This window comes from Syngnathus typhle, linkage group LG14 (genome assembly GCF_033458585.1).
Source record: "Syngnathus typhle isolate RoL2023-S1 ecotype Sweden linkage group LG14, RoL_Styp_1.0, whole genome shotgun sequence".
Lineage (NCBI taxonomy): Eukaryota > Metazoa > Chordata > Actinopteri > Syngnathiformes > Syngnathidae > Syngnathus > Syngnathus typhle.
This window is the reverse complement of record NC_083751.1, coordinates 2,218,565-2,246,166: the sequence shown is the minus strand read 5'-3', so window position 1 is coordinate 2,246,166 and position 27,602 is coordinate 2,218,565. Positions and strand designations below refer to the sequence as shown.

The 27,602-nt window shown below is 51.4% G+C and overlaps 1 protein-coding gene across 4 annotated transcripts; it reads left to right on the top strand.

Moving 5' to 3' along the window:
• Positions 1 to 103: 103 nt before the first annotated feature.
• herc2 (HECT and RLD domain containing E3 ubiquitin protein ligase 2) lies at positions 104 to 27,487 on the top strand. Of its 4 annotated transcripts, none has more exons than XM_061296635.1 (91): positions 104 to 243; positions 952 to 1,070; positions 1,286 to 1,379; positions 1,598 to 1,741; positions 2,509 to 2,728; positions 2,788 to 2,888; positions 2,958 to 3,099; positions 3,171 to 3,275; positions 3,361 to 3,532; positions 3,618 to 3,791; positions 3,876 to 4,064; positions 4,141 to 4,292; positions 4,382 to 4,539; positions 4,606 to 4,719; positions 4,791 to 5,042; positions 5,125 to 5,318; positions 5,461 to 5,661; positions 5,779 to 6,007; positions 6,140 to 6,264; positions 6,377 to 6,555; positions 6,625 to 6,812; positions 6,888 to 7,043; positions 7,107 to 7,292; positions 7,363 to 7,539; positions 7,602 to 7,705; positions 7,818 to 7,968; positions 8,045 to 8,259; positions 8,320 to 8,452; positions 8,529 to 8,656; positions 8,729 to 8,924; positions 8,997 to 9,124; positions 9,192 to 9,368; positions 9,439 to 9,575; positions 9,659 to 9,810; positions 9,946 to 10,137; positions 10,234 to 10,421; positions 10,495 to 10,687; positions 10,759 to 10,941; positions 11,016 to 11,200; positions 11,266 to 11,413; positions 11,487 to 11,683; positions 11,747 to 11,977; positions 12,074 to 12,212; positions 12,301 to 12,447; positions 12,670 to 12,812; positions 12,897 to 13,170; positions 13,240 to 13,382; positions 13,480 to 13,578; positions 13,648 to 13,816; positions 13,906 to 14,031; positions 14,113 to 14,221; positions 14,338 to 14,477; positions 14,548 to 14,738; positions 14,832 to 14,937; positions 15,008 to 15,099; positions 15,192 to 15,367; positions 15,444 to 15,555; positions 15,627 to 15,708; positions 15,778 to 16,012; positions 16,087 to 16,264; positions 16,341 to 16,422; positions 16,496 to 16,667; positions 16,841 to 16,985; positions 17,118 to 17,343; positions 17,485 to 17,656; positions 17,746 to 17,932; positions 18,108 to 18,251; positions 18,378 to 18,569; positions 18,633 to 18,786; positions 18,863 to 18,970; positions 19,046 to 19,177; positions 19,247 to 19,405; positions 19,560 to 19,678; positions 19,780 to 19,905; positions 20,008 to 20,163; positions 20,305 to 20,619; positions 20,680 to 20,894; positions 20,993 to 21,170; positions 22,422 to 22,583; positions 22,687 to 22,778; positions 22,846 to 22,985; positions 23,106 to 23,293; positions 23,353 to 23,550; positions 23,642 to 23,725; positions 24,717 to 24,858; positions 24,935 to 25,129; positions 25,213 to 25,325; positions 25,926 to 26,116; positions 26,217 to 26,322; positions 26,545 to 26,757; positions 26,829 to 27,487. In XM_061296635.1, the coding sequence occupies exons 2-91, from the start codon at positions 999 to 1,001 to the stop codon at positions 27,099 to 27,101; spliced, it is 14,502 nt and encodes a 4,833-aa protein (XP_061152619.1). In that variant the 5' UTR covers positions 104 to 243; positions 952 to 998; the 3' UTR covers positions 27,102 to 27,487. The 4 variants fall into 4 exon arrangements, with proteins under 4 accessions (XP_061152619.1, XP_061152620.1, XP_061152618.1 ...); XM_061296636.1 differs by having other exon boundaries at positions 9,189 to 9,368; positions 10,762 to 10,941; XM_061296634.1 differs by having other exon boundaries at positions 9,189 to 9,368; positions 23,109 to 23,293.
• The last annotated feature ends 115 nt before the right edge of the window (positions 27,488 to 27,602 follow it).

Genomic DNA, 27,602 nt, shown 5'->3' with positions numbered 1-27,602 from the left:
TAAAAGACGGGCGTCTTTTATGTTACCGTTCGTGCCGAGCGGGCGGAGCGGCACATTGTCACGCCTGACACTCCACCCCCTCATTTTGACGGCACCAGAAAGTAAAGACAATCAAACGCTCTACCACGGCTACGTCATGTGTCTCCATGCTTGTGCCTCTGTCGGTAACCTGTCAATCAATTCCAATTAATGCAGCATAGTAGCTAAGGAGAGGACGGCAAAGTCGTCAGCGGAAGACCGCAGGTAATTTAAAAGTCTTTTTTTGTGAACTATGAAGACGTTTAATTGTTGGCTACCCCCCAAAACATTTCACTCGGGTGTCACACTTTTTCGGAGGTCTGTTTCTATCCGAGCTAGGATGACGACAGCTGTATTAGCATGGCTAGCTGTGGCTAACGTATTCCCTTTGCGGTAGCATTAGCCGCCGAGCTAAATGGCATGAATTTTATCTTGTTAAATCAACGAACACATTAATATGATAAATTTTTATATGCAGCTGCATTGTCGAAGGATAACTGTGGCAGTCCGGCTGGTATTTTAAAAGGTACAAAAGATGATGTACCTCACCCTCCCCATCGTCATGTCACGATAAACATACACACACATGCAGCACACCCATACACAGTGCTGTTTAAATACATGTAATTCCTCCCTGGACTAATTGACGTTGTGTACATAGCAGGTCACGTTTATTTTAAAAGTGTTATTCGTCTAACGATAGAGCGGCGGTGTGACATTCTCGTGGCGATCAAAATAAAAAGAACTAAATTTAGATGCTGCAGCAACCTATTTTTCTGGTCCAGCCTGTCAACATCTCGTGATTGAATTTCCAAATGTGTTGCAATCAAAGTGATGAGGAGGAGCAGATCACTGGCTTGCTACTGTCGTATTGAACACAAATGTTATTTAATTCGCATTACACATGTTTTTTTTTCTTCCCCGTATTTGCAGGTTGGCTGCGTTTGCAGCCCAGAGAGGCGCTGGGGAGGGGAGGAAAGATGCCTTCTCCATCTTTTACCCTCGATGCTCAGAGCAGATTCCATGATAAATGGCTCAAGATAGATTTGCAGGTACGTACCGCAATAATCGACAAGGGTTGCCAAAAAAGTGTGTCCAAAAGAACAAGTCGTTTCTCACTATTTTTTATTTTATTTTTCCTCCTTTCTGACCTTTAAATACCTAAAGATTTGTTAGCCAAGATCACGTGATATATATCCAGTACATATACACGTTACAAGCATGTACAAGTTGAATTGTTTTTGAAATGTCTCATTTCCTCTGACAGTGGGCCTTCTCGGCAGAAGGATTAAGCGAGATGTGGAACGAAATGGTAAAGGATGAGGAGATAACGTTCAACGGCGAGGAATCGGCACATCCAGGTAGGGTACCCCATTGGCTCGTTAATTATTTTTTCCCCCCCCGTAGGAACATCCAAAAAGTCATAGTTTAATTTATTTGACCCAAAGCGTGAACCTGAAAATGTCAAACATGGGGGAAAAAATATCTTTTTTTCAATATGGCAACTCTGCAGCTACAGTTGCTACCTTGTAAAAAGCTAATAGATGCTAACAAAGCTAACCCTGACAATGTCTTGCAGAGGACTACCCGGGCTGCTTCGCAGGTCAGAAGAAGGATGAAGCCAACGACAAGGAGAAGAAAGATGAGGACGAGGCGGCAGCTGTGGCCTCTGCAGCCGTCCACCATTCCATCATCGAGACGTGGGACTGGGGACGGCAACCAGGTGAGACGCTCAGTTTTAAAAGAGCTAATATTGTCTGATGACATGACTAACCTCCCCCTCCACTGAGTGTCAAGCTAAAAAGCGCTAAAGTCTTGGTGGTGTTTACCGACGCGACTGGGTGGGCCGCCATTATGCTGCCGGGAGATAAGCTTCGAGTCGACTTTGCGGGGTCGGTCGGGGGCGTAACAAGGCTGCTTCTACTATCCATTGGGGAAATGACATCATCGGTAACCGGAGCGGCGCTTGAATGAGCGCTCCGCCATCCGGGCTGAGGGTTCAAATGGCACACTTCCTGTTCACTCATATCCCGCACGTCAGCAGCTTTTCAACTAAGATAAATATTGATAGAGTCGCTCGACCGTGCTTGGCTCTCTTCCTGTTTTGATCTGTTTGGGGCGCAGACTGGTTGGGTGCTGATTTTGCTCACCCAACCAAAGCGCCTTGATTGGAACTCTGCTTCCACATGGATGACCGAGCAGCGCACCTCGACGGCTGCGCACAGCTGAGACGATGTTGCGCTCACAGCCTCTGGCCAGCGTGGCTTACATAAAGGCTTAAGTGGATTTCCAAACGGCTATTTTGGCCGTCTTGTTCGTCGTCCCCTCAACGCTGGCTGCTGTGACCCAGTGAGGACAATAAGGGTGTGCTGCTTTAGCATGAGTCGATTCAGAAACAGGCACAATTCTATCAAAGTGTATACACGGTATTTGAAGTTAGCGTCAGTAATGGCGTGGAGAAATAATTGGAGGATGGCTGTGCGTCTCCAGACGAGAAAGAGCTGAAGGACTGCCTGATGGTGCTGGTGGACGACCAGCAGAAGCTGTCGGCCCAGATGGCCAAGAGCACACTGTCGGCTCGCCGTCTCTGTCAGCGTCTGGTCATCCTGGAGCGCTACCACATCTCGCTCAGCTACAGCATAGTGGAGAAGGACACCTTGTCCTGGAAGTTCCCCGTCAGCCCCCCGCGGCCCGCCGCTGACAATAAAAGGTACTGCCACGCAAGCCGTGCACAGTTCTTTCTGCTAAATGATGCGTTTCTTCTCTCAGTCCGCGTCCTGACAGCAAAAGTGTCGAAGGTTTGGCAATGGTGGGCTCGAGGGCGGCGCTCTCGTTCGCCTTTGCCTTTTTGCGTCGGGCCTGGAGGTCAGGTAAGAGTTTTGGTTCCAAAATTAAAAACCGTCGTTTGCTAAAGCGTTAGCCTTTGGGCTTGGGTGCAGGAGACGACGCAGACCTGTGCAGCGAACTCCTTCAAGAGTCTCTAGACGCTCTTCGAGCCCTCCCCGAGGCCACGTTGTTCGACGAGGGCACCGTGTCGTCGGTGTGGCTGGAGGTGGTCGAGAGGGCCACCAAATTCCTCAGGTGAGCCTGACGCTCGCTCCTCATTTACGACGCTCCATCCGCTCACAATCTCACGTCTTCTCGTGGATCAGCGACATCCACGGCACCGCCAGCACCAAGGTCAACATTCCGCTTCAAGACCAACATCTGGCGCTGGCCATCTTGCTGGAGCTGGCTGTGCAGAGGGGCACACTCAGGTAACCCTCAAACACTTTCCCGTGATGTATTAAACATGTTCTATATCTGATTCTAAAACGTCACCTGCTGACTTCCTGTTTGCAGTCAACTGCTGTCCGCCATCCTGCTGCTCCTGCGCCTGTGGGAGACCGGCACCCGGGAGATGGACAACGAACGCTCCACTCAGGGCACCAGTGCTCCCCTGCTGCCCCTTCTGCAGCGCTTCAAGAACATTTACAGCAGCAAGGAGGAGCCCATCCCAGAAGAGGAACCTGAGGTCCGTCTTAGAATTACACTGGAACCTGATTGACCACATACAAACGTTTTCCTTATCAAATAATCGTCAAAACGATCCTTTCCAGATCCTCTCGGCGCCGCTGAGTCCAAATGAGAGTTTCCTGCGCTACCTGACCTTGCCCCAGGACAACGACCTGGCCATTGACCTGCGACAGACAGCCGTGGTCATTTTGGCCCACCTAGACCGCTTGGCCACTCCCCGCAGTCCCCCGCAACTCAACTCGCCCACCACGCACAAGGTGACATTTTTTTGGCTCGCTGGAGGACAATTGTTCTGATGCACACGGAAAAATGAAAGTCAAGATCTGATTGATGCTTTTCAGGGGAACATGCAGGAGGTGATCGCATGCGGTCTCCTGGGCTGGAAGCTTTATGTCAACTTGAACGGGCCCATCCAGTGCAAAGCCCTCGCCAACATGGGCGTGACTCAAATCGTCTGCTCGGAAAAGGGCTTCCTCATCCTGTCCAACAGCGGCGCCGTTTACGCCCAGAACTACAAAAGCACCACCCTAGTGAGACGCCACTCCTTGAGGCGAGCGTGTTTTTCCCCCACAGCGAGGATTGACATCTTTATTTTCCCCACAACAGGCGCCCATGCTCATCTATGGACTGAGCTCCAGGAAGATCATCAAGTTAGCGGCGCACCCGGAGGGGCAGCACTACTTGGCTTTGTCGTCCAGCGGGGAGGTTTTCTCCTGGGGCTGCGGCGACGGCGGGCGCCTGGGACACGGCGACACTACGTACGGCTGCTCACGCCAACAAAATTATGCACTACAATTGGAACCATCTTTAAACTGACAAAGACTCTCATAATACTGTGTGCACGCAGGTATCTGGAAGAACCGACCTTGGTCGCCGCCTTCAACGGGAAGCAGGCGGGAAAGCAGGTGGTGCACGTAGCATGCGGCAGCACGTACAGCGCCGCCATCACCGCCGATGGCGAACTCTACACGTGGGGACGTGGGAACTACGGTCGCCTGGGCCATGGTAAGCGTCTCCAACAATAAAAGAAAATGCTGCCTCGAATCACTATATAAATAAATGTGATCGCAGGCTCCAGCGAGGACCAAATGACACCCATGCTGGTGACGGCGCTGAAGGGGATGAAGGTGACGGACGTGGCGTGCGGCAGCGGCGACGCGCAAACGCTCGCCGTCACGGAGAACGGTGAGGAAGGCGCCCGGTGCCTGGGGGAAATTCTAAATCGGTTCAAAACCATTTCTTACCGCTGCGTGCAGGTCAAGTGTGGTCCTGGGGCGACGGCGACTACGGCAAGCTGGGCCGAGGAGGCAGCGACGGCTGCAAGACGCCCAAGTTGGTTGAGAAGCTGCAGGACCTGGACGTCGTCAAAGTGTGCTGCGGCAGCCAGTTCTCGCTGGCGCTCACCAAGGACGGACAAGTGTACACGTGGGGCAAAGGCGACAACCAGCGCCTGGGCCACGGCACCGACGAGCACGTGCGCTACCCGAAAGCGCTGGACAGTCTGCAGGGTAATTGCAGTGTGACCCACCAATATCAAAACTAATACATTAAAACACTCGTGATAGCGACCTGATTGTTTTGTGTATCCAGGGAGGAAAGTGATGGACGTGGCCGTGGGCTCGTCACACTGCCTCGTGCTGACCGACGACGGCGAGGTGCACAGCTGGGGCAGCAACGACAAGCTGCAGCACTTTGACACCCTCTTTTACAACAAGAAGCACCCCAAGGCTCTGCCGGGTCTTAAAGCCAAACACATTGTGGGCATCTCCTGCGGCCCGGGACAGGTGACGCACGCTTAGATATATTTTTCCCCCCCAAAATAATAATAATATAATAACTGATTTTGAATAAATATTATCAAATAATAAAATATTTTAAAATAATTCCAAGACACTTAAATCATGGCGTTTTCTTGCTGTTTCCCAGAGTTTCGTCTGGTCCTCGTGCTCCGAGTGGTCCGTTGGCCAGCGCGTTCCCTTCGTGGTGGACGTGTGCCCCATGACCTTCGAGCAGCTGGACCTGCTGCTACGACAGGTCAGCGAGGGCATGGACGGCAGCTCGGACTGGCCGCCCCCGCAGGAGAAAGAGTGCATGGCGGTGGCCGCCCTCAACCTGCTCAGGCTCCAGGTAGTCTTTGGTCTATAAATACAGAGCACACAAATCTGTGCATTCTTTTGGATAGCTAATTGACAAAATAATACGCACGTTCACTCTGACTGAAGCTTCACATGTTTGTGTCTCCAGCTCCACGCCGCTATTAGTAACCAGGTAGACCCGGAGGAGCTGGGCTTGGGTCTCGGCAGCGCCCTGCTGTACAATCTCAAGCAAACCGTAGTTGTGCTGGCGAGCAATGCCGGCGTGCTCAACACAGTGCAAGTCGCCGCTCAGTCCGTCTTGCAGAGCGGCTGGTCCGTGCTGCTTCCCACCGCCGAAGAGCGGGCGAGGGCTTTGTCCTCCTTGTTGCCCAACACTGGTAAGAGCTCATTTAAATATTGCGTCAAGTCTTAAAATAGCTCCACATCTCATTTTAGGTCAAGTATAAAAAAAAAAAAAAAGTTGAGCACTGTTAATGTTGAAAACAATAAATCCTTTTTATGTGCCGCAGCATCTGGAAATGAGAGGAGCGTGACTCCCGGCCGCCGCTTTATGATCGACCTTTTGGTCAGCAGCTTGATGGCCGACGGGGGCTTGGAATCTGCGCTGAAGGCGGCCATAGCTGCCGAGATACAGGTCAGAGTTCAAATCACCACCGAGGCCATTTTTAGCTAATCACAAGCCAGAAGGAAATCATATCTGGAAAAAGGCACTGTGGCAACAATTTTGGCTCATTCCTCCACGACAGGACATCGAGGCCAAGAAGGAGGCGCAAAAGGAGAAGGAGATCGACGAACAGGAGGCCAACGCTTCCACCATGCAACGCTGTCGCGCCGTGCTGGACAAAGACCTCATCAACACCGGCATCTACGAGTCGGCCGGCAAGCAGATACTGCCTCTGGTGCAGCTCGTGCAGCAACTTCTAAGGTATTTTCATTTTCCATGCTCGAATAACTCTCAGCGCAACTCAACCATCCGCTGGCCATCGCGTTTCAGGAATATCGCCTCGCAGACCATCGCCAGGCTGAAGGACATCGCCCACTTGCGCATCTCCAACTATTTGGAGGCGGAGCACGACAGTAAGGAGCGCTCGGCATCTTTGGATCTGCTGCTGCGCTTCCAGAGGCTGCTGGTCAGCAAACTCTACCTCGGTGTCAACGATGAAGTCAACGTCAACGGATACAGTGAGTGCTGCGTTACGTAAAGCGCGCACGGCCAATCGCTAGCCGTTTTGAAAACGGGGTTCTTCGAATCGGCAGATCGTGAGCTTCTAGGTGTGGGCTCATTGCTCAAGAAGTACATCGCCTTGCTGTGCACCCACATCGGCGACATCCTCCCCGTGGCCACCAGCATCGCCTCCACCGGACACCGCCATTTCGCAGAAGTCTCTCACGTCATCGAAGGAGATCTGACGGGTAAGAAGCTGCGCTGTGATTGGTCGATTTGCAGAAAGCATCAATTGTGCCGTCCTATCGTAGGTGTACTCCTGCCCGAGTTGGTGGTGTCCATTGTCCTCCTCCTCACCATCGACGCGGGCCTGATACAGGAGACGGGCTCCATCCCTCTCCTGGCCGGACTCTTGGAGCATCTGGACCGGTTCAACCATCTGGCCCCCGGACACGAGAAGGACGACATCGAGGATCTAGCCTGGCCTGGAATTATGGGTACGCCAAGCTCTTGGAGTGCAGGAAGCGGAATCAATACAAGCTAAAAACTATGTTTGTGCTGGGGCAGGGTCGTTCTTCACGGGCCAGAGCTCTAAGAACAACGAAGAGGTGTCCCTCATCCGCAAAGCCGACCTGGAGAACCACAACAAAGACGGCGGCTTCTGGACGGTCATTGACGGACGCGTCTACGACATCAAGGACTTTCAGGCTCAGTCCCAGTCACTGACGGGAAACAGCGTCCTCGGTAGTCCATTTTGAGTTGAATTGTCTTTTCATAGCTGTACTAAATAATTTTCCCTCTTGCAGCCCAGTTTGCGGGAGAAGACCCGGTCATTGCTCTGGAAGCTGCCCTGCAGTTTGAGGACACCAAGGAGTCCATGCAGGCCTTCTGTGTTGGCCAATATATGGAGGTATTATAAAGTCTATCTGTGATGCCATCATACTTTTGAATCATTGTCAATAATATTTTTTTTTTAATTGAGCTAAAGCGTGATGAAAATAAGTGCGTCTTTTTATTTCTAGCCCAACCAGGAGATGGTGACCACGCCGGATCTGAGCAGTCTGTCATCCCCTCTCATCGACACCGAGAGAAATCTGGGCCTGCTGCTGGGTCTCCACGCGTCCTACATGGCCAAGAGCACCCCCCTGTCGCCCATGGAGATCGAATGTGCCAGTGGGTTCACTTTCTTTTCCTTTTCATCTCCTTTGAAAACATTTTTTTCCATATGGCCTCCTGACACGTTTCACAGCGTGGCTGCAGTCCTCCATCTTCTCGGGCGGCTTGCAGACCAGCCAGATCCACTACAATTACAACGAGGAGAAGGACGAGGACCACTGCAGCTCCCTGGGGACCACCGCGCCGGATAAAGCCGAGCTGTACTGTCGCCGGATCACCCTCAGCGACCACGCGCAGCCTTTTTTGCAGGCCATCGCCGACAACAACACCCAGGACCACACCGTGAAGGTAAAACCCAAACCACCTAACTTCTGTAACTTCTCTAACTGCTTTCTGCTCGCCTTGCAGGACTTCCTATGCCAAATCGAGCGTTGCTGTAAGCAGTATCACCTCATCACACCCATCATCTTCCCACCTGAGCATCCCGTGGAGGAAGTTGGCCGCCTTTTGCTCTGCTGCTTGCTCAAACATCAGGACCTGGGTAACCGAGCAGCAGGACACCGAACGATGGCTTTCCTTTTGCGCTATCTTAGAACGTTTGTTTTTGGTTCCCTCAGGTCACGTTGCTCTCTCGCTCGTCAGCCAATGTGCCTTGGAGGTGGACCAAGGGAAGCAGAGGTCGCTTCCTAAATCCGTTATTGAAGTGTGCCGCATGGTCTACCAGGCAAAGTGTTCTTTAATCAAGGTAGGGACGACGGAGTCCTGATTGTGTGTCGCATTTACTGAAGCGGGCATGCCGGCCGCCGTGCGTTTTCAGACCCATCAGGAGCAAGGCCGCTCCTACAAGGAAGTCTGCGCCCCGGTCATCGAGCGCCTTCGCTTTTTGTTCAACGAGCTGCGTCCGGCGGTGAGCAACGACTTGTCCATCGTGTCCAAGCTGAAACTACTCAGCTCTCAGCCGCGTTGGCGCCGGATCGCTCAGAAGCTCATCAGAGACCGGCGGAAGAAAAAAGGTACCGGCAGCGTGGACAATGTGTGTTTGGAATTGATAAGCTTTTAATCGTAAATTTTTTTTTTTCTTCCAGTGCCTAAAAAGTCAAGCGACGTCGACGAGCCAAAGCTGGAGAATGAAGGGACCATAGAAGAAGAACTGAATGCCAACATCAGCCCGACAGCGTCTGATAGGAAATCGCCCACCAGCAAGACTGCCAAGGTACAATTGATCGATTATTCATCACAATTTTGTCGCTCCGGCAAAACTGACAAAATTGTCACAGCAGCGCAAGTGGGAGCCCATTCTGAGCACGGTGGACAACGTTCACAAGTACCGCTGGCTCAAGCACAGCGTGCACGGCGGCGCGTCTCCCCAATCCAGCCTGATGTCTAAAATCGTGGAGTTTGCTTTGAAGGAGGAGCCCCTGGATGTGGAGAAAATGAGGAAATGTCTCCTCAAACAGGTGACGCGTCCAAAATGGTCACTATAGCCGCTGACCACAAGTGCAAGCTCAATTGACTTTTGTTTGCCAGCTGGAGAGGGCGGAGGTGAGGTTGGAGGGCATCGAAACCATGCTGAAGTTGGCCTCCAAGAGCTTTTTGTCGCCCTCGGTGCAGTACGCCATGCTGTGCGGTTGGCAGAGGGTCGTACCGGAAGGAACCAACATCGGGTAACTAACAAAATATGAGCGCATGCTGCCACCTACTGTTCCAAAACGGTGTCAAAAGATCGACCTGTATTTTGGATCTTCAGAGAGCCGCTTTCCGATTGCCTGAAGGATGTGGACCTGATCCCTCCTTTCAACCGCATGCTCCTGGAGGTGACCTTTGGCAAGTTGTACTCCTGGGCCATTCACAACGTTCGCAACATCCTGCTGGAAGCAAGCGCCCGCTTTAAAGAACTCGGTAAGCGCTGCGAAAGGACTGCAATAGTTTTTCTTTTTGGAAAAATAATAAATGATGATGTTATATTTTAATAATAATTCTATAATTTGAAAAAAACTTTAGGGCAGAATGTGTACCTTGTTTTCTCCAAACCAGGGGTCCAGCCAGTTCCTTTGCAAACCATCACCAACGAGAACCCGGCGGGACCGAGCGTCGGCACCATCCCGCAGGCCCGCTTCCTTCTGGCCATGATCCACATGTTGTCGCTCAAGCACGGTGCCAACAGCCTGAGCCTCCTGCTCAATTCGGGGGTACTAGCCCTCACGCAGAGCATCCTCAAGCTCATAGGTGAGCTAACCCTTTTATCCATCCATGTATTTGAATGGGTCTATTTTATTTTTTTTTACATTTAAGTACAGAATAAAAAAAACGTTTGTCCACCAGGACCCAGCACCGACAGCAGCGATGAGGACCATAGTTTGTCGGCGCACGGCGGCTCGGCAACCGTGCTGGAAGAGTCCAGGAAGGAGGCGGCCCCTGTGCCCATTCCCGCCTCCGGCCCGGAGCTGGCGGCTATGATGAAAATAGGCACACGTGTCATGAGGGGGGTGGACTGGAAATGGGGAGATCAGGTGTGAGATTTTTCTTGCGTTCCTTGAGTTCCTTGATACGAGTTCCTAACATGCGACTCTCTCGGGCATACAGGACGGTCCATCTCCAGGTTTGGGCCGGGTCATCGGCGAGCTGGGTGAGGACGGCTGGATCCGAGTCCAGTGGGACACGAGTAGCACCAACTCCTATCGGATGGGGAAGGAGGGCAAGTACGACCTCAAACTGGCCGAGCCGCCGCTTGCCGCCCAGCCGGCCGCCGAGGATTCCGACACGGAAGACGACGCGGGTCAGTACACTCCCGACTGCTCTCCTTTTCCGGAGATTGTACCCTCAAGCGCCACACTGCCGTTGTTCCAGAAGGCGAGCTTGTGGAAAAGAGCAGCCACCCGACAGCCATGCTGCTCACGAGCACCGTCAACCTGCTCAAGACCTTGGCGCTGTCCTCCGGGATCTACGCCGACATGTTGCAAACGGACGCCACGCGCACCCTTTGCGGGCTCCTCAGGATTCTGGTAGAAAGCGCGGCTAACGACAAGACGGGTAGCTAAACCTCGCCGTGTCATATATTTGAAAAACAAAAGGTCATTGGGTCTTAGCAGCGCCTCTGCCGTCAGGTTGCCACACCCACAGGCTGGTGTCGCGGGAGCAGCACAAGAGCTGGTGCACGCTGGGCTTCATTCGCAGCATTGCTCTCATGCCCCAAATGTGCAGCACGCTCAGCACCTCGGCGTGGATCGGCCTGCTCATCCGCATCGTGGAGGGCAACCAGTCCTTCAGCGCCGTCACCTTGCAGCGACAGGTGAGATTGGATCAAGTCACACAATCCTCAACTTTCTTTGGCTTCACGTTTGTGTGCGTTGACAGATCCTCGCGCTGCGTCTCCTGCAAGCCGTGCTGCCTTCGTGGGACAAGATGGAGCGCTTGCCAGACATGAGGTTCCTGGTGGAGAAGCTCTTTGGCTTCTTGGGAAGCTTACTGAGCACGTGCTCCTCAGACCTGCCCCTGCTCAGAGGTCGGCAAAGCTAACGAGGCACACGCAAGCGCTTTTTTTTTTCTTTTTCTAACTTGTTCCATCTCCTCGGCAGAGGGTTCCCTACGACGCAGGAAGTCCCGTCCTCAGGCCTCTTTGACGGCCACTCACAGCAGCACGCTGGCTGAGGAAATTGTGGGCGTGCTGCGTACCCTCCACTCCCTGGCCCAGTGGAACGGTCTCATCAACGAGTACATCAACGCTCAGCTGAGTTCCATCGGAGATGTCATGACAAGTTGCCAGTCGGAAGCGGTAAGATGATTAAACGTTTTCACACAAACGTATTGAGCCTGAAGCCTCACCTGCTCCTTCCAGAGTCTCCTGGAGGAATATTTCCCCGACGCCGATGGTCCCAGGGTTGGCAGCCTGATGGCAGTACTGGCGGTGATCGGAGGAATTGACGGCCGCCTGCGTCTCGGCGGCCAGGTGCTCCACGAGGAATACGGCGAAGGCACGGTCACGCGCATCACGCCGAAAGGACGCATCACCGCGCAGTTTCATGAAATGCGCAACAGCCGAGTGTGCCTCCTCAGCCACCTCAAACCGGTATGGAACAGGACAAAAACGTTAATGTCCTTACATTTGTTTGAGGTCCTTTTTTTTAATGGAAGTTTTTGATTCAGCTATTTTGATGTCTCCCAGTGTCCTGCGGTCTCCTTCAGCGTGCAGAACCTGCCTTTCTCAGAGCCCATGCTGGCAGTCTGGGCTCAGCTGGTGAGCCTGGCTGGAAGCAAACTGGAGAAACAGCGCATGAAGAAGTGCCTCAGTCGAGGACTTACAGGTGCGATTCCAACATCCACTGTTTACGAGAATGATGAAAAGCTTTGTGGCGCTTGATGTGCTGAATTAATCGTGTGTGTGTGATTCAGCGGACCAGGTGGACATTCATTTGTTGCGCTGGCAGCAGCTGAGGCTCTACATCCTCAAGGCCGCACGGGCGCTGCTATCGCATCAAGATAAACTGCGGCAGATCCTCTCTCAAGCTGCCGTGCTGGACATTGGACCCAATCCCAGCGGTAAGGAAGACGCCAGCGGAAAAAAACAAAACATTCAGATGTATTCTGGGTCCAATGAAAGTAATTCACAATTGAATAACGATTAATTAAATTAATTAAAAAATAAGAATTAATTTTAAATGTATTCTGGGTCCAATGAAAGTAATTCACAATTGAATAATTAATTAAATTAATTTAAAATAAATTAAATAACAATTGAATTAGCTGTCTGCATTCCACTAGATGACACGGTTGTGTCGTCGCCTGACATCGGAGAGCTTTCTCCCGAGGGTCCCCTTCCTCCGATGATCCTCCTGCAGCAGCTCTTATCCGCCGCCACTCAACCGTCGCCCATCAAAGCCATCTTTGACCGGCGGGAGATGGAGGTGAGCTGGAGGAACCGACTGTCAAGTCAACACCGGCAGTAAAGAAAACACAGATTTGAACTTGTCCATTGCGTTGCCTCGTAGGCTGCAGCCCTGGCGGTTTGTCAGTACCTGGCAGTGGAGTCGGCCCACCCGTCGTCTCCGCTTTTTGAAGAGAGCAGCTCCAGCGAGGCCACCACGCCCATCACTGTGCAGCAGCACGTCCGGCCGCCCAAGCAGAAGAAGAAGCACAAGACCTCGCCGGTCCCGCCTCTCCCCATCGTCCTGCAGCTGATGGAGATGGGCTTCCCGCGGAAGAACATCGAGTTCGCATTGAAGTCACTGTCTGGAACAACGGGCAGCGCCTCCGGTGTCCCAGGTAGGATTCGGTTCATTTCGGGTTTACCGACTCGAGGTGGTAGAGTCAACTGGTTTGATTTCTCCTCAGGTGTGGAGTCTCTCGTGGGTTGGCTGCTGGACCATCCTGACATTCACACCTCGGAGGTGTCGGACGCTGACTCCGTTTCAGACGAAGAGTCAGAAGAGGAAGTGTTGGAAGAGCTGGAGGAGGCCGAGCCCATGTTCCCAGCGGTGCGCCATCACTTTACGTTCTGGCTTTGCGAGCGGCTCAGTGTAAACAAACCAAGTCCGGCTTTTTACTCTCATTCACTTACCTGTTCCCTTTCAGCCTCTCGCTGTCGTGGTGACGGAAAGCCAAATGTTTAAGAAGCGCTCGGATTTCCAGAGCAACGACGACTACGCCGTTTACATCCGCGAGAATATTCAAGTAAGAGGCAGATTTCCAACCGTCACGTAAGGATGACGACAGTGGATGATGCGAGCGTTTCCCCTTCAGGTGGGCATGATGGTCAAGTGCTGCCGAACGTACGAGGAAGTGTACGACGGCGACGTGGGCAAAGTCATCAAGCTGGATCGCGACGGCCTGCACGATTTAAACGTGCAGTGTGACTGGCAGCAGAAAGGCGGAACCTACTGGGTCCGCTACATCCACATTGAGCTGCTTGGTGAGCCGCTTTTGCTTTATTGATGACACTAAATTAAGTTTGGAGCCTTTGAGGCTTTGGTTAAACCATCTCTGTCTGTTTGCCTCCAGGGTTCCCACCTCAGAGTTCTCCTTCACACATAAAGATCGGCGACAAAGTGAGGGTTAAGCCTTCAGTCACCACGCCAAAGTACAAATGGGGGTCCGTCACCCACAGGAGCGTCGGCGTTGTCAAAGGCAAGTGTGACTTTCGATTTTGAAGAATGATGGACGATTTGTAACAAAGATGGAACACGTGTGTGTTTGGATCCGATTCAGCTTTCAGCGCCAACGGGAAGGACGTGATTGTGGACTTCCCTCAGCAGTCGCACTGGACTGGCTTGCTGTCTGAGATGGAACTGGTGCCCAGTGTGCATCCTGGAGTCAGGTCGGGATATAAAAGTTGAAGGTCGAAATCAAAAGCCGATTGAGACCCTTTTTGCCTATCAGTGTAGATCCTTTTGCAAAAAAAAAAAGTAAACCTCACACCTAAAAATGTCGCAGATGCGACGGCTGCCAGATGTTCCCCATCAACGGCGCCCGGTTCAAATGCAGAGTCTGCGACGACTTTGACTTCTGCGAAAGCTGCTTCAAAACACGCAAGCACGACATCCGGCATTCCTTCGGCCGAATCAATGAGCCCGGTTAGTCGAGCGCGCAAACGGAAATCCCTCAGCCGACGCAACTTTGACACTTTCTGTCGCTTTTCAACAGGCCAGTCACCGGCTTTCAGCGGCCGCTCGGGGAAGCAGCTGAAGAAGCACCACAGCAGCCAGCGCGGCATGCTCATCGACGACTGGTCGCGTGCCGTCAAGACCCTCAATGTTTCGTCCTCCGTCAACCAGGCCACGCGCCTCATCGAAGCCGGCGACCACTGCTGGCAGTCGTCCGGCTCTCAGGGGAAGGTGTGACTACATTTTTATGATATTGATATTTATTATTATTATTTTTTTAACACCCTGAACAGTCGACTATAACCATGTGGCCTTGTCATGCAGCATTGGCTTCGCTTGGAGCTCTTCCCAGACGTCCTCGTGCATCGGCTCAAGATGGTCGTGGACCCGGCGGACAGCAGCTATATGCCCTCCCTGGTGGTGGTATCCGGTAAAAAAAAAATGATTTCAAAACTTGACAAATATGCGTGACATTTTGTAACACAACATGTTGTTTGCAGGTGGCAGCTCACTTAACAACTTAACGGAGCTGAAGACCATTAACGTTAACCCCACAGACACCAGCGTCCTGCTGCTCAGCGATTGCACTGAGGTTAGTTGGAGTCATCTCAAAGGAACCGCCATTTAGCACACAAATTAAATGAATTAAATTAAAATTAAAATGACCCTTTCCCCGTGCTTCAGTATCACAGGTACATCGAAGTTGCCATCAAGCAGTGCCGCAGCTCCGGAATAGACTGCAAGATTCACGGGCTCGCCATTGTGGGACGCATCCGAGCAGAAGACGAAGACCTGGCCACGGTCCCTTTCTTGGCGTCCGATAATGAGGAAGAGGAAGATGACAAAACTGCTACTGGAAGGTGTGATCATCTTATATTTTGGTTGTTACCATTTTTTTTTCTGCATGGACAAAAGTTTGACCCCATTTTACTTTAGTCTTGCTCGCAAGAAATCTTCTGGGTTGGAGTCATCCGCCACCATCAGGACAAAAGTGTTTGTCTGGGGGCTGAATGACAAGGACCAGCTGGGTGGACTGAAAGGATCCAAGGTGAGCTCATTGAGTAACATCGAAGGCACCGGTCGCTAACAGCTGCTCCCATGGCGTTTCTCGCTTCACAGATCAAGGTGCCCTCCTTCTCCGAGACCCTCTCTGCACTCAACGTCATCCAAGTCGCCGGTGGTTCCAAAAGTCTTTTTGCAGGTGGGTTCAAGAACGTGTCACGCAAATATCAACACTCGGACCTGACGTAACCAAACCGTGCCACTGCAGTCACGGTGGAGGGCAAGATCTACGCGTGCGGTGAGGCCACCAACGGCAGGTTGGGTTTGGGCCTGTCCAGCGGCACCATCCCCATCCCGCGGCAGATCAGCGCCCTCAGCAACTACGTGGTGAAGAAGGTGGCCGTGCATTCGGGCGGGCGCCACGCCATGGCGCTCACCGTGGACGGCAAAGTGTTCTCCTGGGGAGAGGGCGATGACGGGAAGCTGGGCCACTTCAGCAGAATGTACGTCTCTCGCTGAACTTCTCTGATGTACCGATGTCGGCGGTTTTATTTCTTTTCTTTTTTTTTCTTCTCAGGAACTGCGACAAGCCTCGGCTGATCGAGGCTCTGAAGACCAAGCGCATCCGAGACATCGCCTGTGGCAGCTCCCACAGTGCTGCCATCACCTCTTCTGGAGAGCTTTACAGCTGGGGCCTTGGGGAATATGGCCGCCTGGGACACGGCGACAACACCACGCAGCTGAGGCCTAAACTTGTATGCTTAATTTGGTGCTTCCGATTTGATCACGCACGAGTTTGCATGTAATTTGCTGCTATCCTGTGGTGTTCAGGTGAAAGTTCTTCTCGGACATCGTGTGATCCAGGTGGCCTGTGGAAGCAGGGATGCTCAAACGTTAGCACTCACCGATGAAGGTATTCCTCAAGTGTAGAATAGCGTGTACTTAAAAAGCACAACTAGATGGCTAAAATCAATGTTTCCTTTCAGGACTTGTGTTCTCGTGGGGTGACGGCGACTTCGGGAAGTTGGGTCGAGGCGGGAGCGAAGGTTGCAACATTCCCCAAAACATCGAAAGGCTGAACGGGCAAAGCGTTTGCCAGATTGAGTGCGGTGCTCAGTTCTCCTTGGCTCTCACCAAATCGGGCACGGTCTGGACCTGGTAATGTGTGATGACTTGATGACGCCTGACACATCTGGGTTAAAAACTGGACCAAACCAAGATGTTTGGTTCATAAAAAAAAAAATTGGGTCGGTCCAATTTTTAACCCAAATTGGATGTTTTTTTTAACGCAGCATTTTTTGAACGGCTTGTACTCGTGTCCTCGCGCGCAGGGGCAAAGGTGACTACTTCCGACTGGGGCACGGCACCGACGTCCATGTGCGCAAGCCCCAGATGGTCGAGGGGCTGCGAGGCAAAAAGATTGTCCACGTGGCCGTGGGAGCGTTGCATTGTTTGGCCGTCACTGATTCAGGACAGGTTTGTATGCTAACCGGTGTTTAGTACAAATGAGAAGATTGCTGCTGTGTGAATAATTCAAATGTTTAGAACAAAAAAAAAAATTCTGATCCGGCCTGAAAATTTGAAGACAATCGTGTGCTGATGCGGCAGGTGTATGCGTGGGGCGACAACGACCACGGGCAGCAGGGGAACGGCACCACCACCGTCAACAGGAAGCCCACGCTGGTGCAGGGATTGGAGGGCCAAAAGATCACCAGGGTGGCCTGCGGCTCCTCGCATAGCGTGGCCTGGACCACGGTGGACGTGACCACGCCCTCTGTGCATGAGCCTGTCCTTTTCCAGACCGCCAGGGACTCGCTGGGGGCGTCTTATCTAGGTAAACAAAACAACTAAAAACTTTTTGCTTTAGGTTGACCCTGCTCTGAATGGTTTTGCCCAGCACCTCCAAATTCAACATTAGGGTGCTCCGGACAGCTTGATTTCAATCAGTGATGGGTTTTTTTGGGCCACTCGGCAGGCGTCCAATCAGACAGCGACTCATCAGCGTCCAGCAACAAGATGAGCGGTCAGAGCAACGCGAAGCCCAATCGGCCATCGCTGGCCAAGATTCTCCTCAGTCTGGACGGCAACTTGGCCAAGCAGCAAGCCCTGTCTCATGTGCTCTCAGCCCTCCAGATTATGTATGCCAGGTACGTTTGCCGCACATGCCCAAAGAACCTCTTCAGACGTGATGGAGATGGCATTCATAAATGACAGTGGTGGTTCTGTCCTCCCCCAGGGACGCGGTGGTGGGAGCGCTGATGCCAGCCAGCATGATCGTGCCCACCGAACGTCCCGCCAGCTCCCCCGTGCCCCCGTTCGACTCGTCGTCTTCGTCCAGCGCCAGTGATGACGAAAGCACTCCCGTCATGCCCAAGACGGAGGCGCCGGTCAGCCCCAACCCCTGGCAGGACAAAAAGGGCGAGGTACAAAAGCTCCATTGATGCATTTGAGATTAATCGCGGCACCGCTTGTGCTCGACTCCATTAAAAGAAAAAAAAACATGCTGAAGGGGGTAACATTTGGCCCACTGATGTTATTTGAGTGTACGTTTAGATAAAAAGAATGATCGAATCTTACTTTGTGTGTGTGTATGAGTAGGCGCCTTCTTCAGAAGACGCCGTGACGCCATCGTCTGCCGTCACTCCCTCCGCCTCGGGCGCATCCTCGCGTCCTTTCATTCCCGTCACGGATGACCCGGGAGCAGCCAGCATCATTGCAGAGACCATGGCAAAGACCAAAGAGGCACGTATAGGATCAATATTTAAATTGGATGTAGGAATCAGCACATTAGACATAGAACAGGAAATATGGCGAAAACATTGGACATTAGAATTATCTAGAGCTCATTCAATCACTTTTTGTCAGCAGGACTCTGAAAGCCAAAGCAAAGTGGTGGGCCCGGAGCCGCAGTACCTGGACGAATTCTCCAGCCTGCTGGTGCCCGACGACACTCGAGTCATGGTGGACCTGCTCAAGCTGGCCGTGTCTTGTCGCTCCGGGGAGAAAGGCAAGGAGGTGCTGTCGGCCATCTTGTCCGGCATGGGAACGGCGTACCCCCAGGTAAGGATTAAGGGCGTTTCTATTCATCGAACAAATGAATCTGATGGCGTGTCTCTCGAGCAGGTGGCTGACATGCTCCTGGAGCTGTGCGTCACTGAGCTGGAGGACGTCGCCACCGACTCTCAGAGCGGCCGCCTGTCCTCGCAGCCCGTGGTGGTGGAGAGCAGCCATCCCTACACCGACGACACTTCCACCAGCGGCACCGTCAAGATCCCCGGTAACAATAAAGAAGCAAATGAACGTTTGAGATGTTAACACACTGGATCGAGCACTGAACTTGTTCCGTGCTCAAGGCGCAGAAGGTCTGCGGATAGAGTTTGACCGGCAGTGTTCCACGGAAAGACGGCACGACCCTCTGACCGTCATGGATGGGGCCAACAGGATTGTGTCAGTCAGATCAGGTAAGAACGCGTACTTCCTTATTGAAAAATCATAAATCCGAGTTCATTAAAACCGTGCGCCTTTGTGTGTTTTAGGTCGTGAGTGGTCCGACTGGTCCAGCGAATTAAGGATCCCGGGAGACGAGCTCAAGTGGAAATTCACCAGCGACGGCTCGGTCAATGGCTGGGGCTGGCGCTTCACCGTGTACCCCATCATGCCTGCTGCAGGTCAGACAAATCTTGGATAGATGGCTGGATGACACACACACACACTGATTGTAAATGTCTCATCTGCAGGTCCCAAAGACTTGCTGTCAGACCGCTGCATCTTGTCCTGCCCCTCAATGGACTTGGTGACGTGTCTCCTCGACTTCCGGCTCAATTTCGCCTCCAACAGGAGCATCGTGCCGCGTCTCGCTGCCTCCCTGGCAGCTTGTGCCCAGCTCAGTGCATTGGGTATGAATTTAAATCAAATGAAATTGAGTTAGGAGCTTGGTTATGTATTGACTTCAATTGGTAATCACTTCCAGCTCTTGGATTTCAACTCGGAAAGTTGTCCGACTGATAGCGGCGTTGGCCCACATTTAAAACTTTTGTTGTGTTTGCGCAGCTGCCGGACACAGAATGTGGGCCCTGCAAAGACTACGAAAGCTTCTGACCACAGAGTTTGGGCAATCCATCAACATAAACAGGCTGCTGGGTGACACGGACGGCGAGGCTCGCGCCGTGGTGAGCCAAGGCGCAGATGGAATGAGCCCCGATCCAAATTCTGGGGTATTCCCATTTGTCTTGAAGAGTGTTTGTTCATTCGGCTTTGCTTTGTCTTTCAGAGTTTTACAGGCAGCGCGCTGGCCGCCCTGGTCAAGGGCCTTCCCGAGGCTCTGCAGAGGCAGTACGAGTACGAGGACCCCATCGTCCGGGGAGGGAAACAGCTCCTCCACAGCCCCTTCTTCAAGGTCTGAGCATCGATCGCAGCTTTTTTTTTTTTTTTAATATAACGCTGAGGCATATTTGTTATTGTAGTTTTCATTGTGCGCATTCTTCCGATCCCTCGCCAGGTGTTGGTGGCTCTCGCTTGCGACCTGGAGCTGGACACGTTGCCGTGTTGTGCCGAGACACACAAATGGGCCTGGTTCCGCCGTTACTGCACGGCCTCCAGGGTGGCCGTGGCGCTGGATAAACGGACCGCCCTGCCAAGACCTTTTTTGGACGAGGTGAGCGTCAGCAATGACAAGTGCGACCCGTCTTTTTTTTTCTGTGCTGTTAATTCCCTTGGCGAGTTTCCTACTTCAAAAAAAAATTGCAGCCTCATTGTACAAAATCAACAAATGTTTTGCCGACGTATTTCCTCCCAGGTGACCAAGAAGATCCGCGAGCTCATCGCCGACCACGAGAGCGTCAACGTACTCCACGAGAGCCACGAACTGTTCAAGCGCGAGCATGACGAGCAGTTGGTGCAGTGGATGAACCGGCGGCCTGACGACTGGACCCTGTCGGCGGGCGGCAGCGGGACCATCTACGGCTGGGGGCACAACCACCGCGGACAGCTCGGCGGCATCGAGGGGGCCAAGGTCAAAGTTCCCACGCCTACCGAAGCCCTCGCCACGCTGCGGCCCGTGCAGCTCATCGGAGGGGAGCAGACGCTTTTCGCCGTAACTGCCGACGGAAAGGTAGGTTTGAAAAAAAAAGATGCAAGTCGAGGTCACTCATTCAACACCAACATTTTGCAGCTGTACGCCACCGGGTATGGCGCCGGAGGCCGGCTGGGAATCGGCGGCACCGAGTCTGTGTCCACCCCGACTCTGCTGGAGTCCATCCAGCACGTCTTCATCAGAAAAGTGGCAGTTAACTCTGGAGGAAAGCACTGCCTGGCGCTCTCCTCGGAGGGAGAGGTATACTCGTGGGGAGAGGCGGAGGACGGAAAGCTAGGCCACGGCAATCGAAGGTGAGCATAAAGATGCCGATTGCTGGGTAAACATCTTAGCCTTGGGGAATTTGCCATTCACGATGAGCAGGGCCAACAAGCACAATTGTTCTTTTCAGCCCCTGTGATCGTCCTCGTGTAATCGAGTCCCTGAGGGGAGTGGAAGTGGTGGATATCGCCGCGGGAGGGGCGCACAGCGCTTGCATCACGGCCAGCGGAGAGCTCTTCACTTGGGGGAAGGGCCGCTACGGCCGCCTGGGCCACGGGGACAGCGAGGACCAGCTAAAGCCCAAATTGGTATGATTGACGTTGGCCTCATATCAATGATGCTATGTGGCGAATTTAGAATTAATAATGATATCAATAATAACTAGAATTGCAATTTCGGAAGAAATTGCGTGTGAAGGCGAAGGCAGATGTTAAGTTACAAACGTTAAGCGTTAAAAATGATGAGCGGGAAGAATACAAAGGGAAAATAGATAATTGTGAAATAAATGGGAAAATGTTACAAATACATGTTACAAAAAGGTACAAATGATAAGCGTTAAAAATGAAACGTTACAAATGTTACAAAAAAGGTACAAATGATAAGGGGGAAGAATAAAGAGTAAAATAATTTATGACGCCCAAAGTGGGAATCGAACCCACTACAGGAAACTGGCGCAGGTTGACATTGCCATTGTGTTTCCAACTGAGCTAATCAGGTTCCTACCTCAGTACCTGTTGAATTTGGTTAATGTAATGAATGTGTTTGTTGAATGCGAATGCGTAATCAAAGTGGTGGAAATTGCTTAATGTAATGAATGTTGAATGCGAATGACAAAAGTTACAAATGATAACCGTTGAAAATGATAACCGGGAAGGATAAAGAGTAAAATAAATAATGACGCCCAATGTGGGAATCGAACTGACGCGGGTTTTGATACCACTCGGGAATGATGCTCGTGTACTGGAATCACTTGTGTTTCCCACGAGCTAATTGAGTCCCTTACTATGTCGTGGTTGCAATTGGTTAATGTAATGAATGTGTTTGTTGAATGCGAATACGTAATCAAAGTGGTGGAAATTGCTTAATGTAATGAATGTTGAATGCGAATGTTAGTTACAAATGATAAGCGTTGAAAATGATAAGCGGGAAGAATAAAGAGTAAAATAATTAATGACGCCCAATGTGGGAATCGAACCCACTACAGGAAACTGGCTCGGGTTGACATTGCCATTAAGAATGAATGGGGAAATAAAAGGCACAAATTTGCTAATTACTTAAAAACGGTAAATGTTATGAACGCGAAAAATACTGGCAAGCGTGCCATGAATTTTTGGAACGTGTGAAAGGTTGAACGAGGTGAATCGGTTGAAGCATGTGGGAGTAGTTAGATGTCAAAAAAGTGGGAGGAATAAGTTGTTTAATAATAAAGTACAATATCAATGTGTGAAGGCCTTCGCCTTCACACAATGATGCCGGTGTTAAAAATGGCGGGCAATGACCCATTAGATCCAGCAGGTGGTGCTCTAGCTATACATTAGGAACTGTAATATTCCGTGCAGGTGGACGCCTTGCAGGGCCACAGGGTGATTGACGTGGCATGCGGTAGCGGCGACGCCCAGACCCTGTGTTTGACCGACGACGATATGGTGTGGTCCTGGGGTGACGGCGACTACGGGAAACTCGGCCGCGGAGGCAGCGACGGCTGCAAAATACCCATGAAAGTAAGCCGGCGTCTTCCACGTGCTCGTGATGGTGCTACTTGGAAAGCGGAAGTACTTCATGTAGGAAAATCGAGGAGCGCTCATCTCGTTTGTTCCCCTTAAGATTGATTCGTTGACCGGTGTGGGTGTGGTCAAAGTGGAGTGCGGCTCACAGTTCTCAGTGGCGCTCACAAAGTCCGGCGCCGTCTACACATGGTACGTTCTACATCACCGCCTCCTTCGTGGCAGTCGCGCAACTAATCTGCGTGGGTGTATCTTGAAGGGGCAAAGGTGACTACCATCGACTTGGACACGGCTCCGACGACCACGTGCGGCGGCCGCGGCAGGTCCAAGGGCTCCAGGGCAAGAAGGTCATCGCCATCGCGACCGGGTCACTGCACTGCGTGTGCTGCACGGAGGATGGTAAGTGGAGTAGAGCCACGCCCACCTGTCCATCAAATCAACCTGGGGAATGGATGCTTGGGTTTATTTGGCCTTGGAGGAGGTCTTTTGCTGACCACCTTCTATGATGTTTGGACTCAGGAGAAGTGTTCACGTGGGGCGACAACGACGAGGGCCAATTGGGCGACGGCACCACCAACGCCATCCAGAGGCCTCGTCTTGTGGCAGTACTACAGGGCAAGAAGATCAACCGGGTCGCCTGCGGCTCGGCCCACACGCTCGCCTGGTCCACCAGCAAGCCCACAAACGCCGGCAAGCTTCCCGCACAGGTAAACCACTGCTCGACGAATTAGTGACGGGCTAGGGCTGACGACTATTTGAATTTAAGGTACCCATGGAGTACAACCACCTGCAAGAGATCCCCATCATGGCGCTGAGGAACCGGCTCCTCCTGCTGCATCACATCTCCGAGCTCTTCTGCCCCTGCATTCCCATGTTTGACCTGGAGGGGCGCTTGGGCCAGACGGGCCAGGGACCCTCGCTGGGCTTTGACACCCTCCGCGGCATCCTCATCTCGCAGGGCAAGGTGGGAGAGCTGCTGCTGCTGCTGCTGCTTGTGATGGGGGTGGTACTCACTCTGCTGTTTTGAACATGGCAACACGGCTTTATTTGAACAGGAAGCGGCTTTTAGGAAGGTGGTCCAGGCCACCATGGTGCGTGACAGACAGCACGGACCTGTGGTGGAGCTCAACAGAATACAGGTAGTAATGTCCCCCCCCCCCCCTCTATTTCAAGTCTAAAAACTTTATTCTCAAATGTGCTAAAAGCATCATCTTAACCTTTTTGCACTTGTATGGTAAAAACACAGGAAAAAAGCACATTTGATTACCATAACCTCCCTTAGAATCTACACAGACATGAAAGAAAAAAAAAATTCAAGTGATAAGAACTTGATTCTCAAATGTGCTAAAAGCATAACCTTAACCTTTTAGCACTTGTACGGGAATAACAAATATTAAAAAACACAACAAAGTCAAAAGACAAACATAAAGGAAATAAAGAATAATAATATTGCTTTCAATTAAATGCCGAACGAAGCAATTCTATCCTGGAAAATAGACTGTATAGGCTGCATTTTTTCTTAAATAACTTATCCGCAAATCTGCAGCTTCTTAAAACACACAAAGGAAATGAAGACATTCGTGCATCAGCTGCTGTCAGCCACAGCCCACACTCACACAATAACTCATCTATTTGTAAACATTCCCGTCAGTGTGCACAATCTAATAACTTTTGATAACTATTTTCTTGGGATTTGAGCTCAGATTTATCTGTAACCTTGATCTACTTTCCTCTTGATTTGGCTCCCCTACACGCACACATGCTCACTATGAGGCCAAACAGGCTCCTGATGATTACATGTGATGTCTTTTATAAAGAGATTTTTTTTTCTCTGTGTGTGTGCGTGATCTGCACACCAGACTGTCTGTAGGGCTTCCTGCCCAGGGAGTTGCACAAAGCTCCTTGGTTTGGCCCATTAACCACCCACACATGCACACAAATCCAGGTCTTTCACAGAAGTTAGCTGTATTCATATTTGGAGTGAAAATTCTGGATGAACAAAACCGACTCCCAGTTTGTGGTCGTGCGCGTTTTCTTTTTGAAATGTAACTCGGAAGATGAAGGAATAGACGTAATCTTCCGAGGTCTTGTCAAGCGCCAAAGCACTGACTTTGTCCTCTTTGTCTGCAGGTGAAGCGCTCTCGAAGCAAAGGAGGTCTGGCGGGACCCGACGGAACCAAATCGGTATTCGGTCAGATGTGTGCCAAAATGAGCTCGTTCAGCCCCGACTCTCTGCTGCTCCCCCATCGAGTGTGGAAGGTCAAATTTGTAGGTGGGTGTCCCAAATGTGAACCTCATCACTTGCGTGAAAGCGAACGTTATTTCATTTTGTCTCTTTGTCTTGTCAGGGGAGTCTGTGGACGACTGCGGTGGCGGCTACAGCGAGTCCATCGCCGAGATGTGCGAGGAGCTGCAGAACTCGCTGACGCCGCTGCTCATCGTTACCCCCAACGGACGCGACGAGTCGGGGGCCAATCGAGACTGCTTCCTGCTCAACCCCGCCGCCAAGTCACAGCTGCACATGAGCATGTTTCGCTTCCTTGGTAATCGCATACATCTCTAATTTTTTTTTTTTAACTCTTAATTATTCTCCTCAAATGTTAATTTCCCTGTGGTGCATCCGCAGGAGTTCTGCTTGGCATCGCCATCCGCTCCGGAAGTCCGCTGAGTCTCAATCTGGCCGAGCCGGTGTGGAAGCAGCTGGCTGGGATGAACTTGACCATCGCAGACCTCAGTGAGGTGAGACCACTTCTGGATCTGGTGCCTTTATAATGTTATCTGTAATATACCTTTTTTATTTTTATTTTTTTAAATTTTTTTTTTTTAGGGAAACGTAATGGTAGGTCAAAATAAATGCTAGTCTCAGCCAATCAGTGGAGACTACTGCAATGAAATGAGGGCACAGCAACGGCTCTCATTATTAGCAGTTCTGATGTAATTGCCTCACTCATTGTGAGCTTTTTCGACTGTTAAAAAGAAAAAAAAAAAAGAAAAAGCACATTCCTCCAGATTCCTGCGCTTGTTAAAACCTCCGTAATCCCCGTCGGGAATGGGAACGTACGAGTCGGTCTTGGGTCCACGTCGTAATAATACACTAGTGGCCTCACGCTGCGATCATGAGCTTCCTTGTCTTTCTGCTGCTGCTTGTCCACACACACACTCTCACACACTCTTGTTCACATGCTTTGCCCTTGAGATATAACAAAGGTTAGCTCAGGAATACTTTAAGAAAAGCACAAGACTTGGCAATGTGAATGCTGCGTGTCTTGGGGTGTTGCTGTGTTGGACCCAAAACAAAGACCAATTTTCCCAGTTGTGCACACGCTGTCCTGTTTCCAGGTGGACAAGGACTTCATTCCCGGCCTGATGTATATCCGCGACAACGAGGCCACATCCGAGGAGTTTGAAGCCATGACTCTGCCCTTCACCGTGCCCAACGCCAGCGGTCAGGACATCCAGCTCAGCTCCAAATACTCGCACATCACGCTGGACAACCGCGCTGAATACGTGCGACTCGCCATTAATTACAGGCCAGTGGAAAAACGCACTTTACCGCCACCTACAGGGGTGGAGTGGAGTTAAGTGTCTACTGTGTTAATATTCACTCCGCGTTGTTTTGTTTTCGTACAGGCTGCACGAATTTGACGAGCAGGTGTCAGCCGTGCGGGAGGGCATGGCCCGCGTCGTCCCTGTTCCTGTCCTGTCACTTTTCACCGGATATGAACTGGAAACCATGGTGATGGATGCTTTTTATTTTTTTTCAATTTGGGTTCTGGTTGGCAAGGTGAATCAAATTTGAGCGGTCATAAAGCCATTCTTACTTGGCGACATGAAATTTGATCGACAAGTCTATCATAAGGTGACCTACAAAAAAAAAAAAGGCCTTTCGAAAAGTCGCTCGAAGGTGAAGTTTGCTCAATTCTGAACTTCAGATTCTAAACGCATTCTCCGCGTGTAGGTGTGCGGGAGCCCCGACATCCCTCTGCACCTTCTGAAGTCTGTGGCCACCTACAAAGGGGTGGAGCCCACGGCCCCGTTGGTCCAGTGGTTCTGGGAGGTGATGGAGTCTTTCTCCAACACGGAGCGTTCCCTCTTCCTGCGCTTCGTCTGGGGGCGCACGCGGCTGCCGCGCACCATCGCAGACTTCCGCGGACGGGACTTTGTCGTACAGGTAGGAAGAAGTAAAAATTTGATATGCACAAAAGACCATATTGAAAAAAAAAAAACTTTTTTTAATTTTAGGTGCTAGACAAGTACAACCCTCCCGACCACTTCCTCCCCGAGTCGTACACGTGCTTCTTCCTCCTCAAGCTGCCGCGCTACTCGTGCAAGCAGGTGCTGCAAGAGAAGCTCAAGTACGCCATCCACTTCTGCAAGTCCATCGACACGGACGACTACGCCCGCATCGCCTTGTCGGGCGAGCCGGCCGCAGACGACAGCAGCGACGACTCGGACAACGAGGATGCCGACTCCTTCGCCTCGGACTCCACCCAGGACTACCTCACCGGGCACTGACCTCTTGTAGAGTTAGGGGGAAGGCGAGTCCAGGTGGAATTTTCTTTTCTTTTTTTATATTAATGCTCACATTCCTGCAGGTTAGGCGCACTCGTCTGTGTGTGAATGTGTGTGAGTGTGTGTGCAACCAGCTGTGAAGCATTAAGAGCTTAGAAGAAGAGGAGCCATCCCGTGATTCTTAGATTTTATTTATATTGTAATGACGACTCGAGTCTCTGTAAATACAAGTGCATAAACAGTAGCTGCCCAATTTTTGTTTTTGTCTTTGAAACCAATCCTTTTAAAAAAGAAAATGTCATCGTAGCCCAAACGTTGCTCTACTGAAGTATTTGTCACCACTGTCTCCCCATTGAATGTGTGTACATAAATAAATATACAGAATTAAATATGACTATGCCATGTATCGAACACAAAGCTGTCGTTCCTGTGTACGTACAAGAGTGTGGAGACAGTTTGGCATATTTCATCACCCTCCGAAAATAATGGCCTAAATGATTTTAT

Excerpts from the sequence above, each read along its gene's own strand:
- herc2 (XM_061296633.1), top strand. The coding sequence starts at position 999 with ATGCCTTCTCCATCTTTTACCCTCGATGCTCAGAGCAGATTCCATGAT. Across the intron at positions 15,100-15,191 it reads TGCTCAGCGATTGCACTGAG|TATCACAGGTACATCGAAGT; the intron begins GTTAGTTGGAGT and ends CCCGTGCTTCAG. Across the intron at positions 16,423-16,495 it reads GTTAGCACTCACCGATGAAG|GACTTGTGTTCTCGTGGGGT; the intron begins GTATTCCTCAAG and ends GTTTCCTTTCAG.